At 44.8% G+C, this 19,188-nt stretch overlaps 1 protein-coding gene across 1 annotated transcript; it reads left to right on the plus strand.

Moving 5' to 3' along the window:
• The first annotated feature begins 2,038 nt into the window (after positions 1-2,038).
• On the plus strand, positions 2,039-17,722 carry si:dkey-185m8.2 (trichohyalin). The gene is made up of 6 exons (XM_021577843.2): positions 2,039-2,300; positions 2,516-3,050; positions 3,723-3,946; positions 10,338-10,549; positions 10,774-11,108; positions 11,231-17,722. Exons 1-6 carry the CDS (start codon positions 2,249-2,251, stop codon positions 16,635-16,637), a joined length of 6,765 nt encoding a protein of 2,254 aa, XP_021433518.2. The 5' UTR covers positions 2,039-2,248; the 3' UTR covers positions 16,638-17,722.
• Positions 17,723-19,188: the final 1,466 nt, after the last annotated feature.

A 19,188-nucleotide genomic window follows, 5' to 3' on the forward strand; every position in this document is an offset into this window, starting at 1 on the left:
TCGTGTCACTGATCTACGCACAATACCCCATAATGTCAAAGCAAAATTATGTTTTTAGATATTTTTACAAATTAATAAAAAAATGAAAAGCTGAAATGTCTTGAGTAAATAACCTCAGGAGTATAAATATGCATACCAAGTCAGAGAATAAGTTGCACGGACTAACTATGTGTGCAAAATGGTGTTTAACATGGTTTTTGAATCACTACCCCATCTCTGTACCCCACACAAACAATTATCTGTAAGGTTCCTCAGTTGAGCAGTGAATTTCAAGCATATATTCAACCACAAAGACCAGGGAGGTTTTCCAATGCCTCGCAAAGAAGGCGACCCATTGGTAGATGGGTCAAATTGAAAAAAGCAGACATTGAATATCGCCTTGAGCATGGTGAAGTTATTACTGTAATTACACTTTGGATGGTGTATCAATAATACACCCAGTCACTACAATTCCGAGACAGCCTACAGGGAGGAGGGGAGGGCTCTGGGAGTGTGGTGCCTGGAAAACAACCTCTCACTCAACGTCAACAAAAACAAAGGAGATGATCGTGGACTTCAGGAAACAGCAGAGGGTGCACCCCCCTATCTACATTGACGGGACCACAGTGGAGAAGGTGGAAAGCTTCAAGATCCTTGGCATACACATCACTGACAATCTGAAATCGACCACCCACACAGACTGTGTGGTGAAGATGGCGCAACAGAGCCTCAGGAGGCTAAGGAAATCTGTCTTGTCACCTAAAACCCTCACAAACTTTTACAGATGCACAATTGAGAGCATCCTGTCGGGCTGTATCAACTGCATCGCCTGAAACCGTAGTGCTCTCCAGAGGGTGGTCCAACGCATCACCAGGGGCACACTGCCTGCCCTCCAGGACACGTACAGCACCGGAAGGAAGGCCATAAATATATTTTTTAAAGTCTGATGGCCTTGAGATAGAAGTTGTTTTTCCCAGCTTTGATGCACCTGTACTGACCTTGACTTCTGGATGATAGCAGGGTGAACAGGCAGTGGCTCGGGTTGTTGATGTCCTTTATGATCTTTTTGGCCTTCCTGTGACATCGGGTGCTGTAGGTGTCCTGGAGGGTAGGCAGTGTGCCCCTGGTGATGTGTTGGGTAGACCGCACCACCATCTGGAGAGCACTACGGTTGCAGGCGATGCAGTTGCCGTACCAGGCGGTGATACAGCCTGACAGGATGCTCTCAATTGTGCATCTGTAAAAGTTTGTGAGGGTCTTAGGGCCAATTTCTTCAGCCTCCTGAGGTTGAAGAGGTGCTGTTGCACCTTCTTCACCACACTGTCTGTGTGGGTGGACCATTTCAGATTGTCAGTGATGTGTACGCCGATGAACTTGAACCTTTCCTACAATAAAGAAAGTTTGACTAAATAAAATCGACCCCTGTCGAATGGATAAAAATGTTGTCGATCTTTAAAAATAAAAATCCTATATCTGCCGTTTCCATTGCACATGTCACAATCACATTTTTTGTTGACATTACTTTTGTCGAATACAACTGGGTCAATGGAAACCTGCCTACTGTCTGTGTTCTTAGGGCACATGGGGTGTATTCATTCCGCCGATTCTGTTGCAAAACGTTTCTTAAATGGAAACAAACGGAATGAACTGGAGAGGGACTTACCCAAATTTGTCTAATAGAAACTCTTGTTTTAGTTGCAAAACGAAACTGTTTGGACTAATGATTACACCCCAGTTAACAGAATTCTCTCCATACAGTCCTTGTTCATTCAAGTACAAATAATTATACAGTGACGTCAAAAAGAATGTAGTTTTGAAACCCCGTAGAGGGTACAATTAAACCAAAATGCTAATACAGGGCAGTGTGAGCTACAGAGGAGCACAGCATCACTTACCACAAAGCACTGTTTCTCTATCTCGCCACCCAGCTCTAAATGTGGTCTGACTTCACAAGAAGGCAAACATCCCCTGCTCTCTACTTCCTGTGTTGTAGAATGAGCGTGCTTCAAAAAAACCACAGGTGGGTCATGTGACTTGAAAGTTCCACATTCTGTGTTCCGCTATGTTCTGTGTCTTGTACATTGTCATTCAACCGGCTCTGTGTGATGCCTTTAGAAAATGATTATGACTCTGCATTGTTGACCGAGACTGAAGGAGTAGCTCTTTGCTCATGAATAAAGCCTTCCTATAAAAGAGAGGCTGCAACCAAAGAAAAGAGCAAGAGGAACGAGAGAAAGAAGAGAGAGAGAGAAAGAAAGAAAGAAAAGAGATGGAGTCACAGGGCGAAGGGTACCCTCCCTTTTCGGTCTCAACTGGTGGTGGTAAGTTCTTTATGAAACTACTGTAGATGGTACATGATTACTTTGACTAGAGCTTGAATCTGTTTGATTTAGGCGCTAAAAAAACATAAATATTTGAAAAGTCATCAGTAAACGACTAAATAACTGATGTCACAGCAGGCACAGTTCTGCATTCTGTCACTCAATTTATGGTCACACTATGGAAGTACAATACAATTCTCTCTCTTTCTTTACAGATGAGAGTATGCAAGGTGTTATGCAGAGAGAGGTGAACCCCTCAACTAGTGCTCCCCCTCTTCCAGAACTTAGGCTAGTCCTGCTGGGAAGGAAAGGAACAGGGAAGAGCTCTGCAGCCAATACCATCCTGGGAGGAATAGGGGGGTTTGAGAGCGGCAGACCAACCGAGGAGTGCTCGAAAAAGCGAGCCGATCTAACCAGGAGACGAGTCACCGTGGTAGACACCCCTGGCTGGGAATGGTACTACCCGCTCAACAGCACCCCCGACTGGGTCCGGAGAGAGACGTTGCGCAGCATGTCCCTCTGCTCCCCTGGACCTCACGTTATCCTGCTAGTGATACGTTCCTGCGCCTCGGTAACCGAGTCCTACAGGAAGCAAATAGAGGAGCACCTGGAGTCTCTGGGGGAAGGGGTGTTGGACCATACCATGTTGCTGTTCACCAGGGGGGACGAGCTGGGTGTGGTGCCCATGGAGCAGAGGATCCTGACGGGTGGGGCTGCCTTCCAGCAGCTGCTACGGAGGTGTGGGAACAGGTATGAAATTAAAATATTGGCATTTTTTGCTTGATATTGTTATCTTGGAGGAGTGTACATTCACTTTTTATTACCACATTTAATCTGCAACGGACTTTAACATACAAGTAATTTAGTTTAGCAGACGCTCTTATCGACTATGAAAAGCCAAATGACATTTATTCCTGAGGTGCTGACATTTTGCGACCTCTATAACCACTGTGATTATTATTTGACCCTGCTGAAATCTATGAACGTTTGAACAGCTTGAAGAACAATCTGGCCTTAATGGCCATGTACTCTTATAATCTCCACCCGGCACAGCCAGAAGATGACTGGCCACCCCTCAGACCCTGGTTCCTCTCTAGGTTTCTTCCTAGGTTCCTACCTGTCCAGGGAGTTTTTCTTAGCCACCGTGCTTCTACATCTGCATTGCTTGCTCTCTGGGGTTTTAGGCTCGGTTTCTGTATAAGCACTTTGTCACAAGTGCTGATGCAAAAAAGGGCTTTATCAATATATTTGATAGCTTGATGCACTGATGATCAATCATTCAAAGGAAGGTACTGTAGGCAAAACATCCACATATCACAACATATATCCCAAGTAAAATTGTCTACGTAAAAAAAAGCTATCTGAGTGCAAGACAGGCAAGAACAAGAACAAGGTTTTTATTTCTGTTTTGTTGTCTTCCAGGTACCATGTCCTGGACAATAGGAGCCGGGGAGATGGAACTCAGGTAAGGGAGCTACTGAGGAAGATGGTGGAGATGGTGGAGAACCAGGGAGGACATTTTGGGGCAGATCCTGCCCTCCTGAGGTTGGAGGCAGACGGGAGGAGGAGAGCGAGGGAACGGAGGAAGAGGCAGAGACAGATGGAGGCCCAGACTCAGAGGGGTACCATCCGAGCTGTGCTTATGAGTGAGTTCCTTAAAAGTGTCTATGTAAACTCAGTAAAGAAAGATACGTCGTTTCACTGTCAACTGCGTTTATTTTCAGCAAACTTGACGTGTAAATATTTGAATGAACATAACAAGATTCAACAACTGAGACATAAACTGAACAGGTTCCACAGACATGTGACAAACAGAAATGGAATAATGTGTCCCTGAACAAAAAGTAACAGTTAGTATCTGGTGTGGCCACCAGCTACATTAAGAACTGCAGTGCATCTCCTCCTCATGGACTGCACCAGATTTGCCAGTTCTTGCTGTGAGATGTTACACCACTCTTCCACCAAGGCACCTTCAAGTTCCCAGACATTTCTGGGGGGCATGGCCCTAGCGCTCACCCTCCGATCCAACAGGTCCCAGAGGTGCTCAATGGGATTGAGATCCGGGCTCTTCGCTGGCCATGGCGGAACACTGACATTCCTGTCTTGCAGGAAATCACGCACAGAACGAGCAGTATGGCTGGTGGCATTGTCATGCTGGAGGGTCATGTCAGGATGAGCCTTCAGGAAGGGTACCACATGGGGAAGGAGGATGTCTTCCCTGTAACGCACAGCGTTGAGATTGCCTGCAATGACCTCAAGCTCAGTCCAATGATGCTGTGACACACCGCCCCAGACCATGACGGATGCTCCACCTCCAAATCGATTCCGCTCCAGAGTACAGGCCCCGGTGTAGCGCTCATTCCTTCGACAACAATAAATGCGAATCCGACCATCACTCCTGGTGAGACAAAATCGCAACTCATCAGTGAAGAGCACTTTTTGCCAGTCCTGTCTGGTCCAGCAACAGTGGGTTTGTGCCCATAGGCGACATTCTTGCCGGTGATGTCTGGTAAGGACCTGCCTTACAACAGGCCCACAAGCCCTCAGTCCAGCCTCTCTCAGCATATTGCGGACAGTCTGAGCACTGATGGAGGGATTGTGCGTTCCTGGTGTAACTCGGGCAGTTTTTGTTGCCATCCTGTACCTGTCCTGCAGGTGTGATGTCCGATCCTGTGCAGGTGTTGTTACATGTGGTCTGCAACTGCGAGGATGATCAGCTGTCCGGTTTCCCTGTAGCCCTGTCTTAGGCGTCTCACAATTTATTGCCCTGGCCACATTTAAAAAAAATATATATTTCTCACCTTTATTTAACCAGGTAAGCTAGTTGGGAGCAAGTTCTCATTTACAACTGGGACCTGGCCAAGATAAAGCAAAGCAGTGCGACACAAACAACAGCACAAAGTTACACATGGAATAAACAACTGTACAGTCAATAACACAATAGAAAAAAAGAAAGTCTACATACAGTGTGTGCAAATGGCGTGAGGAATTAAGGCAATAAATAGGCCATAGTAGCGAAGTAATTACAATTTAGCAAATTAACACTGGAGTGATAGATGAGCAGATGGTGATGTGCAAGAAGAAATACTGGTGTGTAAAAGAGCAGAAAAGTAAATAAAAACAATATGGGGATGAGGAAGGTAGATTGGGTGTGCTATTTACAGATAGGCGATGTACAACTGCAGCGATCAGTTAGCTGCTCAGATAGCTGATGTTTAAAGTTAGTGAGGGATTATATAAGTCTCCAGCTTCTGTAATTTTTGCAATTCATTCCAGTCATTGGCATTAGAGAATTGGAAAGAAAGGCAGCCAAAGGAGGTGTTGTCTTTGGGGATGACCAGTGAGATATACCTGCTGGAGCGCGTGCTATGGGTGGGGATTGTTATCGTGACCAGTGAGCTGAGATAAGGCAGAGCTTTACCTAGCATAGACTTATAGATGACCAGGAGCCAGTGGGTCTGGCGGTGAATATGTAGCAAGGGCCAGCCGACTAGAGCATACAGGTCACAGTGTTGGGTGGTAAAAGGGGCTTTGGTGACAAAACGGATGGCACTGTGATGGACTGCATTCAGTTTGCTGAGTAGAGTATTGGAAGCTATTTTGTAAGTGACATAACTGAGGATCAGTAGGATAGTCAGTTTTACGAGGGTATGTTTGGCAGCATGAGTGAAGCAGGCGTTGTTGCGAAATAGGAAGCCAATTCTAGATTTAATTTTGGATTGGAGATGTTGGAGGAGAGTTTGCAGTCTAGCCAGACACCTGGGTATTTGTAGCTAGTCAGGTGGGTGGGTGCGGGCAGCAAACGGTTGAAAAGCATGCATTTTGTTTTACTGGCATTTAAGAGTTGTTGGAGGCCACGGAAGGAGTGTTGTATGGAACTGAAGCTTGTTTGGAGGTTAGTTAACACAGTGTACAAAGAAGGGCCAGATGCTTACAGAATAGTGTCATCTGGGTAGAGGTGGATCAGGGAATCACCCTCATCAAGAGCGACATCGTTGATATTTTCAGAGAATTGAACCCTGTAGTACCCCCATAGAGACTGCCAGAGGTCCGGACAACAGGCACTCCAATTTGACACACCGAACTCTGTCTGAGAAGTAGTTGGTGAACCTGGCAAGGCAAGTCATTTGAGAAACCAAGGCTGTTGAGTCTGCCGATAAGAATATGGTGATTGACAGAGTTGAACGCCTTGGCCAGGTTGATGAAGACAGCTGCACAGTACTGTCTTTTATCGATGGCGGTTATGATATCGATTAGTACCTTGAGCGTGGCTGAGGTGCACCAGTGACCAGCTCGAAAACCGGATTGCACAGCGGAGAAGGTACAGTGGGATTCGAAATGGTCAGTGATCTGTTTATTAACTTAGCTTTCAAAGACTTTAGAAAGGCAGGGCAGAATAGATATAGGTCTATAACAGTTTGGGTCTAGAGTGTCACCCCCTTTGAAGAAGGGGATGACCACGGCAGATTTCCGATCTTTATGGATCTCGGACAATACAAAAGAGAGGTTGAACAGACTGGTAATAGAGGTTGCAACAATGGCGGTGGATCATTTTAGAAAGAGAGGGTCCAGATTGTCTAGCCCAGCTGATTTGTACGAGTCCAGGTTTTGCAGCTCTTTCAGAACATCTGCTATCTGGATTTGGGTGAAGGAGAAGATGGGGAGGCTTGGGCAAGTAGCCCCGGGGGGTGCGGAGCTGTTGGCCGGGGTTGGGGTAGCCAGGAGGAAAGCATGGCCAGCCGTAGAGAAATGCTTATTGAAATTCTCAATTATCGTGGATTTATCGGTGGTGACAGTGTTACCCAGCCTCAGGGCAGTGGGCAGCTGGGAGGAGGTGCTCTTATTCTCCATGGACTTTACAGTGTCCCAAAACTTTTTGGAGTTAGAGGATGCAGGATGCAGATTTCTGTTTTAAAAAGCTAGCCTTTGCTTTCCTGACTGACTGAGTGCATTAGTTCTTGACTTCCCTGAAAAGTTGCATATCGCGGGGACTATTCGATGCTAGTCAAATCAAATGAAATCAAATCAAATTTTATTTGTCACATACACATGGTTAGCAGATGTTAATGTGAGTGTAGCGAAATGCTTGTGCTTCTAGTTCCAACAATGCAGTAATATCCAACGAGTAATCTAACCTAACAATTTCACAACAACTACCTTATACACACAAGTGTAAAGGAATTAATAAGAATATGTACATAAAAAAATATATGAATGAGTGATGGTATAGAACGGCATAGGCAAGATGCAGTAGATGGTATAGAGTACAGTATATACATATGAGATGAGTAATGTAGGGTATGTAAACATATAAAAGTGGCATTGTTTAAAGTGGCTAGTGATACATTACATCAAGATGGCAAGATGCAGCAGATGGTATAGAGTACAGTATATACATATGAGATGAGTACTGTAGGGTATGTAGACATTATATAAAGTGGCATTGTTTAAAGTGGCTAGTGATACATTTATTACCTCAATTTTTCCATTATTAAAGTGGCTGGAGTTAAGTCAGTATGTTGGCAGCAGCCACTCAATATTAGTGATGTCTGTTTAACAGTCTGATGGCCTTGAGATAGAAGCTGTTTTTCAGTCCCTGCTTTGATGCACCTGTACTGACTTCGACTTCTGGATGATAGCGGATGATAGGGGTTCCTTGATAATTTGTGTGAGTTTGAGGGCATCTAACTTAGATTGTAGGACTGCCGGGGTGTTAAGCATATCCCAGTTTATGTCACCTAACCGAACAAACTCTGAAAATAGATGGGGGGAAATCAATTCCCATATGGTGTCCAGGGCACAGCTGGGAGCTGAGGGGGGTTTATAACAGGTGGCAACAGTGAGAGACTTATTTCTGGAGAGATTCATTTTTTTAATTAGAAGCTCAAACTGTTTGGTCATAGACCTGGAAAGTATGACAGATCTCTGGAGTAGATTGCAACTCCTCTCCTTTGGCAGTTCTATCTTGATGGAAAATGTTGTAGTTGGGTATGGAAATCTCAGAATTATTGGTGGCCTTCCTAAACCAGGATTCAGACATGGCAAGGACATCAGTGTTGGCGGAGTGTGCTAAAGCAGTGAGTAAAACAAACTTAGGGAGGAGGCTTCTGATGTTAACATGCTTGAAGCCAAGGCTTTTACGGTTACAGAAGTCAACAAATGAGAGTGCCTGGGGACACGCAGGGCCTGGGTTAACATCCACATCACCCGAGGAACAGGGGAGTAGGATGAGGGTATGGCTAAAGGCTATCAAAACTGGTTGCCTAGTGAGTCGGGGACAGAGAATAAAAGGAGCAGATTTCTGGGCGTGGTAGAATAGATTCAGGGCATAATGTACAGACGGGTATGGTGGGGTGCGGGTACAGTGGAGGTAAACCCAGGCACCGAGTGATGATATGAGAGGTTGCATCTCTGGACTGGCTAGTTATGCTGGGTGAGGTCACCACGTGTGTGGGAGGTGGGACGAAGGAGGTATCTGAGGCATGTTGAGTGGGACTAGGGGCTCTGCAGTAAACTAAAACAATGATAACTATCCTGAACAACAGTGTACAAGGCATATTGACATTTGAGAGAGACATAAAGCGAGGCATAAAGCAATCACAGGTGTTGATTGGGAGAGCTATCTAAGACAACAATGGGTAAGACAACAAACGCTAATCAGCTAAGACAACAACAACAGGTAAAATGGTGATGAATGGGCAGAAAGGGTCGGTTAACTACACACAGGGCCTGAGTTCTAGGCTGGGGCTGACAGAGTACCGTGATTAATAAACAGTCCATCAGGCATCAGCTATGGCTTGCGGCTAACTGGTGCTAGCTTCGGGGCAGGGACGTTAGCCACTATAGCCACTTGGTAGCAGCTAGCTAGCAGCGATGATCCGATGCAAAGGTCCAGAGCTTACGGCAAGGATCCAGTGGAGTAGTGGATTCTAGCCGTGTTGGGGTAGAGTCCGGGAGCCATCGGCTGAGTAGCCGAGTGATCACAGAGTAGGCCGGGAGGTGGGCCTGATTCAGGGCTAGCTTCAGGGCTGGGTCACTCGGTGGCAGCTAGCTAGCTGTGATGATCAGGAGTAATGGTCCAGGGTTTACGGCAGGAATCAGGCTTTGTAGTGGAGAAAACAGTCCGATACTGGCTGGTGTCTGTGCAGAAGGCCGCTAGCAGTGGCTAACAATGACTAAATGTTAGTAGCTAATTAGCTGGTTAGCTTCTGACTGCTAGCTTCTGATGGAGGTTCTGGTCTAAACAATAGCGGATCCATGTCACATTGGGTGAGGCAGGTTACCAGAAGTTATATTTAATTTAAAAATGGAAAAGAGATTGAAAATAAATGTAAATATTTACAAAAATATGAAAATTACAAAAAGTAAACGAGAGGACGACAAACCACGCCTGCAGTCCTCATGCCTCCTTGCAGCATGCCTAAGGCACATTCATGCAGATCAGCAGGGACCCTGGGCATCTTTCTTTTGGTGTTTTTCAGAGTCAGTAGAAAGGCCTTTTTAGTGTCCTAAGTTTTCATAACTGTGACCTTAATTGCCTACCGTCTGTAAGCTGTTAGTGTCTTAACGACCATTCCACAGGTGCATGTTCATTAATTGTTTATGGTTCATTGAACAAACATGGGAAACAGAGTTTAAACCCTTTACTATGAAGATCTGTGAAGTTATTTGGATTTTTACGAATTATCTTTGAAAGACAGGGCCCTGAAAAAGGGACGTTTCTATTTTTGCTGTGTTTATTTAGTACGACCCATTTGATTATCTTCTCTGAGTTTGAATATTTCCTCACCAGCGTAACACTGTATCAAAAAACATAAAGCGAAAATGATGTGTGATAAATACGTTGTTGTCTTAAATTCAAAACCTCTGATCATGTTTTTCAATCTATGTCATGTTACTATCCTTATGGAAAATAGGACCTAGGGAGATACATAAGCTTAAACGAATAGGAGTACCTAAACAGATGTGACATACAGTACACTCTGATAACCACTAAATATTCCAACCCTGAAATCTTGTGCCCCCTCTCCCTGACAGCTGACGCTGGATCCCAGGGCTCTGATTGGGATGGGAAACAACCATTCTCCAAGGGTACTCGTCGTCTCCCAGAGCTGAGACTGGTCCTCCTGGGAGAGAGAGAGACGGGGAAGAGCTCGGCCGGGAACACCATACTGGGTGGAGGTGGAGAAGGAGCAGGGTTCTTCCAGACAGGGAGAGTGACGGAGGAGTGCGCCCGGTGCCAGGCAGAGGTCGTTTTTACATTTACATTGTAGTCATTATTAAACGCTATGTTCAGAGTGACTAACGGTCAGTGTATTCAACTATGCTATGGGTAAAAACAACCACATATCATACAGTTATCTTCAGAAATCCACTATCAGCATAATCAGTCCTCGTAATAAAATACAAAAGCGAATCAGTGTGTTGTGAGACAAGCACAACAGTAATGTATATTTTATTTTGCCATTTTTAGGTAGCCATGAGGCTGGTCACCGTAGTGGACACCCCCGGTTGGGAAGGTGGAGTAGCAGGCCCCACCCCAGAGAGGGTAAAGCGGGAGATGGTGTGGGGTAGCGTGTCCCTGTGTCCCCCGGGACCCCACGCTGTGCTCCTCACCCTGAGGGTGGACACCCTGGTCAGTTCCACACCTGTAAGAGAACACCTGGAGCTCCTGGGGGAAGAGGTCTGGAGGCATGCTGTCCTCCTGTTCACCCATGGGGACCAGCTGAGGGAGGGGGTGGGCATTGAGCAGCACATCCAAAGTGGAGGGAGGGACCTTAAGTGGCTGGTGGAGAAGTGTGGGAGCAGGTATGTCTGCTGTCCTTATCTCTCTGTTTTGGTTGTTGTTGTTTCTTGTTCCTATGTTTAATTCGTAATCTTCCTCTGTAAGGCGTATTGAGACATTGTGATAATGCAACTTGACTTGACAGGTACCACGTCATCAGTAATGTGAATGGCCGTGGGGACGCCGCTCAGGTGTCTGGCCTGCTGGAGAAGGTAGAGAAGATGGTGGCCGGGAACAGGTGCGAGGCCTTCTCGTCGCTAGTGCAGGAGGTCAGCGACCTCACCAGACAGAGGAACGAGAAATTCAACCAGCGTCTCAAAGAGGTTGGTGACAAGATGCAGCGTCAGGAGATGGAGCTCAAGAGGATGAGGGAGAGGGAGGTCAAAAGCATCCGCTGGTTTTTCGATCGGAAGAAGAAAGTTAAATCTCCGGGGAAGTCAGGCGTGGAAAAAGAGGAGGATGGAGGGGAGGAGGAGGAGGAGAAAAGGAGTGATGGGAGGAAGAACGAAATGGGCGAACTAGAGGAGAGGATTCGGTGGCTGACGGAGGATAAGGAGAGAGAGATTCAGGATCTGGGCGCGGAAAACTACAGATTCATCGCTGCGCTCAATCAGAGAAGCAGGGAGCGAGAGGAGATAGTCATCAAGCTAGAGGAGAGAGAGAGAGAGATTGACGAGCTGAAAGAACGAGTTGATGAGCAGCAAGTGAAACTGCTCGACCTTGAGCGTGTCATCGGGGAGAAAGAACGAGATAAAAAAGAGAGGGAGGAAGAGTTTAGAGGAAAGCATCAGGAATGGAGGAGGGAAGCAGAGGATTTGAAAGACAGGATAGCCCTGGAAGAAAAAGAAAAAGAGGAATGGATAGGAAGAGGAAAAACGTCACAGAACGAGATGTATGAGTCAAAACAGTTGTATGAGGAGAGACTTTTACAGTATGAGGAAGAGATGCAGAGAAAACTGCATGAAAAAGAGGGAGAGATGGAGAGAAAACTGCATGAAAAAGAGGAAGAGATGGAGAGAAAACTGAATGAAAAAGCGGAAGAGATGGAAGGAGAGAGACTGCTATCTGAGACAAGGGAAACAGAAAGGAGGGATGAGCAAAGAAAGAGAGATGAAAAGGAAAAGAAAGAGATGAGCAAGCTGAAAGAAATCATTGAAAAGAAAAATAAAGAAATAACTGATGCACAGCAATTGGTTACAGAGAAAGAAAAAGAGATTGTGGAAGTGAGGGCGAGATCTGTTGACAACGTAAAAGAAATTGAGCGGCTGAAAGAAAACAATGAACAGAAGGAGTCTGAGGTGGTGGCAATGCAGCGGCAACACACAGAGGACAAAAGTAGGAGAGATGCCGAGGCAATGGACAAGTTACGAGGGAAAGAAGTGGAGCTCAACAACTTAATACAAAAGGACGGGGAAAATAAGAGAGAACTCGTCCGTTTAAGGCAAACCATTAAACAAACAAAAACAGAACTGGAAAACTTAACTGCCACGATGGAGAAGGAAAGGATGAACATGATACAGGAACATGAAAAGGAAATCAAGACGAAGGAAGAGGAGATGAGGTTGATGTTAGAAGACCACGAAAGTGCTGTCAGCCAACTGCAGAAAAAGGAGGCAGAAAGTAGAAGGAACATTTCAGGCATGACAGAATGCTTAAGGGACAGCCAGGGGAAGGTTGAGGTACTGCAGGAGCTGAACGTGAAATTGAAGAAAGAGATGGACAACCTCAGGAAGAAGTGTCAGGAGTACGAGGAGGACCAGGGGGTTCAGAGGACCAAGAGCGAGAGCAGGGAGGCTGACATCAGAGAGCTGCTCTGTGGATATGAAGAGCAGTTAAAACACAAAGACGGGGAAATCCACCATGTTATGGAAGAGCGGAACCTGGAGGTTGCTGCGTTGAAACAGACAAACGACCAGAGACAGAAGGAGCTGGAGAATATGAAAGAAGGGGAGGAGGTGAGAGAGAAACAGGTGGAGGAGATAAGAGGGTGCTATGAGAAGAATCTGAGAGAAAGGCAGCATGAGCTGAAACAGACGGCTGAGGAAAAGGAGCAAGAGCTTGAGAAACGGGGGAGAGTGTATGATGAGAAGGAGCGAGAACAAGCAAGAAGTAAAGAAGTGCTGGATAACAGAGGACGTGAACTTGAGACAAAAGATGCAGAGCTAGTGAAAAGAGAAGAAGTGCTAGTGAAAGGAGAGGAAGGGCTAGTGAAAAGAGGGAAAGAGCTAGTGAAAGAAGAGGAACGGCTAGTGAAAAGAGGGAAAGAGCTAGTGAAAGAAGAGGAAGGGCTAGTGAAAAGAGGGAAAGAGCTAGTGAAAGGAAAGGAAGAGCTAGTAAAAGGAGAAGAAGCGCTAGTGAAAGGAGAGGAAAAGCTAGTGAAAGGAGAGGAAGAGCTAGTGAAAAGAGAGGAAGTGCTAGTGAAAAGAGAGGAAGTGCTAGTGAAAAGAGAGGAAGTGTTAGTGAAAAGAGAGGAAGTGCTAGTAAAAGGAGAGGAAGTGCTAGTGAAAAGAGAGGAAGTGCTAGTGAAAGGAGAGGAAAATCTAACGCAAGGAGAGGAAGAGCTATTCAAAAGAGAAGAAGAATTAGTGAAAGGAGAGGAAGAGCTAATGAAAAGAGAGGAAGAGCTACTGAAAAGACAGGAAGGGCTAGTGAAAGGAGAGGAAGAACGAGTGAAAAGAGAGGAAGAGCTAGTCAAACGAGAGGAAGTGCTAGTAAAAGGAGAGGAAAAGCTAGTGAAGAGAGAGGGAAATCTAGCGAAAGGAGAGGAAGAGCTCTTCAAAAGAGAAGAAGAATTAGTGAAAGGTGAGGAAGAGCTAATGAAAAGAGAGGAAGAGCTAGTGAAAGGAAAGGATGAGCTATTTGAAAGAGAAGAAGAATTAGTGAAAGGAGAGGAAGAGCTAGTGAAAAGACTGGAAGATCTAGTGAAAAGAGAGGAAAATCTAGTGAAAGGAGGAGAAGAGCTATTGAAAAGAGAGGAAGAGCTATTCAAAAGAGAAGAAGAATTAGTGAAAGGAGAGGAAAAGCTAGTGAAAAGAAAGGAAGAGCTAGTGAAAGGAAAGGAAGAGCTAGTAAAAGGAGAAGAAGGGCTAGTGAAAAGACAGGAAGAGCAAGTGAAAGGAGAGGAAAAGCTAGTGAAAAGAGAGGAAGAGCTATTCAAAAGAGAGGAAGTGCAAGTTAAAGAAGAGGAAAAGCTAGTGAAAAGACAGGAACAGCTAGTGAAAGGAGAGGAAAAGCTAGTGAATAGAGAGAAAATGCTAGTGAAAGGAGAGGAAGAACTTGAGAAAAGAGAGGGAGAGCTAGTGAAAGGAGAGGAAAAGCTAGTGAATAGAGAGAAAATGCTAGTGAAAGGAGAGGAAGAACTTGAGAAAAGAGAGGGAGAGCTAGTGAAAGGAGAGGAAGAGCTTGTGAAAAAAGAGGAAGAACTTGAGAAAAGAGAGGGAGAGCTAGTGAAAAGAGAGGAAGAGCTAGTGAAAAGAGAGGAAGAGCTTGTGAAAGGAGAGGAAGAGCTTGTGAAAAGAAAGGAAGAGCTAGTGAAAAGAGAAGAAGAGTTGGAAGGTAGAAGACGAGAAGTAAAGAACTGGGAGGAAGATCTAGAAACAAGACAGAAAGGACAAGAAAAACAGAAACAGGAGTTGTGGAGCCGAGAAAAATGCTTGAAAAGAAAGGAAGAAGAGTCTGAAAGCCAAGAACAAAACATCTGCAGCAAGGAGCAAGAAGTGGAGAAAATAGAAAAAGAGCTGCAAAACAGAAAGAACCAACTTGATAGTAGAGAATATGATTTAAAGACTTCGGAAGAAAATATTAAGAAAATAGAGCTGGATCTAGAAAACCTGCAGCGACAACAGGACAACCGTCAACTAGAGCTGGATGAAAGGGAAAATGAACAAGGGAGTGGGAAGACAGAACATCAGAACCAGAGAGAGGATCTGGAAAAAAGAGAGACAGAACTGAGGGCCAGAGAACATGATTTGAGATGTGGAGAACAAGGGTTCGAAAACCAGGAAGAGGATATGAACAACCGGCAGCACGACATGGACAAAAGACAAGAAGAATTGGAAAATATACAACAAGACCTTGAGAAAAGGGAGCTTCACCTGGGGAATAGAGAGGAAGAAATAAAGAAGCACAGACAAGCTCTGGAAAAAAGAGAGAAAGAGATCAAAGACAGCAAACAAGGACTTGAAAACAGAGAACACCATTTGAAGAATGGAGAGCAAGAGTTACTGAAATGGAGAACAGAGTTAGAAATTCAAGGGAAACATATGAGCAACAGAAGCCAAGACATGGAAAAGCTGAAGGGGGAGGTGGAAAACCATCAACAAGAGCTAAGGAACAGAGAGGAAGGTTTTGAAGACAAAATGCAAGAGTTGAGGAATTGGGAGCAGCGTCTAGAAAGACTTGAAACAGAACTAGAGAGGAGAGAGCATGAACAGAGGAATATGAATAATGGATTCGAGGGAAAGGAGCAAGAAGTTAACCATTTTGAAAAAGATCCGGATGGCAGAGATTATGACGTGGAGATCAGAGAGCCTAACGGATTGATACCAAGCCATGAAGCACATGGAGGAGATGTCTGTGACATGACAACAAGATGTGATAATGTGACACTAGAGGGTATAGAGGATTCCCATATGATGTACCAGGAAGTAGGAGTGGTGGAGAAAGAAGGACGGGAACTGCAGGGAAAAGAACCAGAGAGGAGTGGAAGCATCACAGACCGGGAAGATCAGACGATGATGGAATGTGCCTCGTCTACAATCTTAAACAATAACAGTCAGTTTGAAAGAATGGCAGCGCCAGAAGAGAAAGAGGGGGCGGAAGAATGTAAAAAGAGGGGGAGAATGGGTGAAGAGGAGGATGAGGAGGATAATTATAAGGAAATTGAAGATGTAAACGTTATCTCAGACTTAAAGTTAACTCCAAGTCCAGGCCCCAGTGTAGAAAACACTAAGCACATCCAAAGGTCTGAGCTGAGGCTGGTACTGTTAGGGGAGACTTGGTCCTCCCGTCACCCAGCAGGGTACACAATCCTGGGCAGAGAGGCCTCACACCCAGGTGAGTCCATCTCGATGCCATGGCGGGGACAAATCGCTGGAAGACAGGTCAGTGTGGTAGAACCACTTGGGCTAAAGTGGCGTGACGGACCAGACGGCAACACCTCCGTCACCACAGACCCAACACAGCTCCGGAACATCTTCCATAATGTTTCCCTGTCCCACCCAGGTCCCCACCCAGGTCCCCACGCGATCCTCCTGGTCCTGCCAGCCTACCTGTCATTCACACAGAAGTATCGGAGAGCGGTGGAACACCATATGAGTGTGCTCGGGGAAGATATTTGGCGTCGCACTATGGTGCTGTTCACGTGGGGGGAAGCTTTAGGGGAGAGTGCGGAGCAGCACATATTGAGGAATGGGGACCTCCAGTGGCTCGTGGGACAATGCGGCGGTAGATACCATATTCTGGCCAGCAGGAAGAACAACTCTCAAACAGCAGAGCTAATGGAGAAGATAGAGGAGATGGTGGCAGGAAACTATCAATGTAATGGAGACTGATAAACCGTTGGGATGAGTAGAGATGAATGGAGAGACAAAGGATGGACTGGGATGATATGAGAGGGAAATAATCAGTTGTTTGAAATTTTTGCGAATAGGCCAATGGCGGGATGTTTAATTTCATGTGTATTTTTTAAATATTTGTTTATATAAAATATCATTCATTAATGAGGAGATATGTTACAGTTACCAAATACAGAGTCAAACTACAGAAGCAAAATAAATCACAGATGAGTCGTTCACAAATGTCACAAATATTCTAACTTCAATGAATTGTTCCTTGACAATCCTTTTACATACAAATGTCAAACATTTACCAAACATGCTTGCTCCAAAAGGGACTTTTTCATGTATTACATTTCAGAAAGATCCAAAATGCTGTGGTCTTTTTTGTTCCAGTTTCGCACGGAATGACCCATAAGACTGCTTATAGGTTAAAAAGTTGGATTTACAGTATGTGAGTTCATAGTTTCTCCACAAGATAGAGATCTTGTGTCACTTTCTGTGGAGGGCAGATGGAGTGTTTCAAGATGCTGATGTTCAACATGTTGATAATAAATTGTATTAAATGAGTTCAAATGTGTCCAAGCACCAGTACGTTTAATTGAGACATCATAAGTGAAATATGAAGTGGGCTAATGTATACAGGGTCATAGTGGGCCAGGGCCACAGTATTGCAGAGTTGGAGTGCTGATCTAGGATTAGGTCCCCCCTTGTCCATGCAATCTTATTCATTGAGATTTAAAAGATAAAACTGATCCTAGATCAACACTCCTACACTGAGATGCTTTGTGAAAACAGGCACATTGATAAAAATAGAAGAATAACTTGGAAAACCAATCCCGTTACAGTTTTTCTCAGTCGCTTTGGTGCATTTCTTAGATCAAAAGTGCAATTCTTGATACTACTTGTACAAATTCCAAATCATCTAGTCACATGTGCACATCATTAAAGCAATTTCTTATTCCTTTGAACAAGTTGCAATATATAATGTACAAGTGTCAGATTTTTTCCACATGATCAATTGCTCATGTCATGTTGATCAAAATATAGTAGATGGTTCTCTGTTGAATAGTCTTACCCCTGAAAACATCTAGGCATTAGTTCCTTGCATAAGCCTTTACATGCAAAATTGTTGAACTATTTGTCATAAACTGTCAAGCATAGTTTTACACATTTCTATTAGACCTTTTGTACAAAAACGTGAATTGATGAATCGTGCAGGTGAAATTGACCCTCACTCATGAAGGAATGTAAAGTGTTAGTTCAACCAACAATCATCCAGTTGTCTAAATTGCTCAAAGGTGCATCTCATGAAGAATCAATTGGCAAGCATATGTAGACAGACCACAACCCAGAGTTGCAATTTTCCAATAATGGATGGACCAGGAAACGAACAGGTCAACAGCCAAGAGGAGGAAGAAGAGGAGCAAGGATGTGTGGTGGAAGGCAAAACAGAGGAAGAGGCAGAAGAGGACATAGGCGCATATCTGATGACATAAGGGCCACTATTGTAGACCATGTTGTCAATCATGGCCTTACAATGGCTGAGGCTGGTCGAAGGGTGCAGCTGAATATTGGGAGATCAACCGTGTCCTCAATAGTTCAAATGTTTCGGAGAGAGAACAGGTATGTCCACCAATGTACAGTGCACCGTTACTGTATATAAGCAGTATACTGAATACTTCCTACAATGCTTCATATTACAGTAGTCCACTTGTATTTCCCAGCATACAGAAATATATCTATACAGATACATACTGCACCTTACATGCACCCACCTGTATGTTTTACAGTAAAATGTGTGTTCGCATAGTTTGTCTGTGAAAGTGTGCAATGCATCACTGCATTTTTTCCCCACATAGGACTGCAAGATTACCTCAAACCGGTGGCAGAGGACGCCTTTTCACACCTCAACAGGAGGAGGCTATTTGCACCATGAGCTAAGGAGCTACGGTACCAGTATGTACAGGTAAAACATATATCTATGTAACTACTTTACAGCAACATTTTATAGTGATACATAGTACAGTAAGCATAAACTGCACACATTTCCATTGCTGTGGAAGGAACATGCAATATATGCACATTTTATGTCACTCTTCCTCACCAAAACAAATTCAACTGTGTGTTCTGGGATATAGCGTATAATGGAGTTGGAATCAAGTGAACCCTCTCACAACTTTGTATACGTGGATGAGGCTGGCTTCAACCTGACCAAATGCAGAAGGCGGGGTCGGAATATCATCGGTCACAGAGCTACTGTGGATTTGCCAGGCCAACGGGGAGGAAATATCACCATGTGTGCTGCTATTTTGGGGCATGGTGTCCTAACCCAAATCCCCCTTATAGGGCCATACAACACCAGGCATCTACTCAACTTTTTAGACTCTCTACAGGGCTCTCATCCCTGATGATGAGAGGGGTCTGTTTAGAGAGGATTTGCCAAAGTATGTGGTCATTTGTGATAATGTGAGTTTCCATCAATCAAACATCATAAGGCAATGGTTTGTGACCCACCCGAGGATGCTCATAGAATTCCTCCCACCTT

The sequence above is a fragment of the Oncorhynchus mykiss genome, chromosome 21 (genome assembly GCF_013265735.2).
Source record: "Oncorhynchus mykiss isolate Arlee chromosome 21, USDA_OmykA_1.1, whole genome shotgun sequence".
Lineage (NCBI taxonomy): Eukaryota > Metazoa > Chordata > Actinopteri > Salmoniformes > Salmonidae > Oncorhynchus > Oncorhynchus mykiss.

Excerpts from the sequence above, each read along its gene's own strand:
- si:dkey-185m8.2 (XM_021577843.2), top strand. The coding sequence starts at position 2,249 with ATGGAGTCACAGGGCGAAGGGTACCCTCCCTTTTCGGTCTCAACTGGT. Across the intron at positions 2,301-2,515 it reads TTCGGTCTCAACTGGTGGTG|ATGAGAGTATGCAAGGTGTT; the intron begins GTAAGTTCTTTA and ends CTTTCTTTACAG. Across the intron at positions 3,947-10,337 it reads CATCCGAGCTGTGCTTATGA|CTGACGCTGGATCCCAGGGC; the intron begins GTGAGTTCCTTA and ends TCTCCCTGACAG.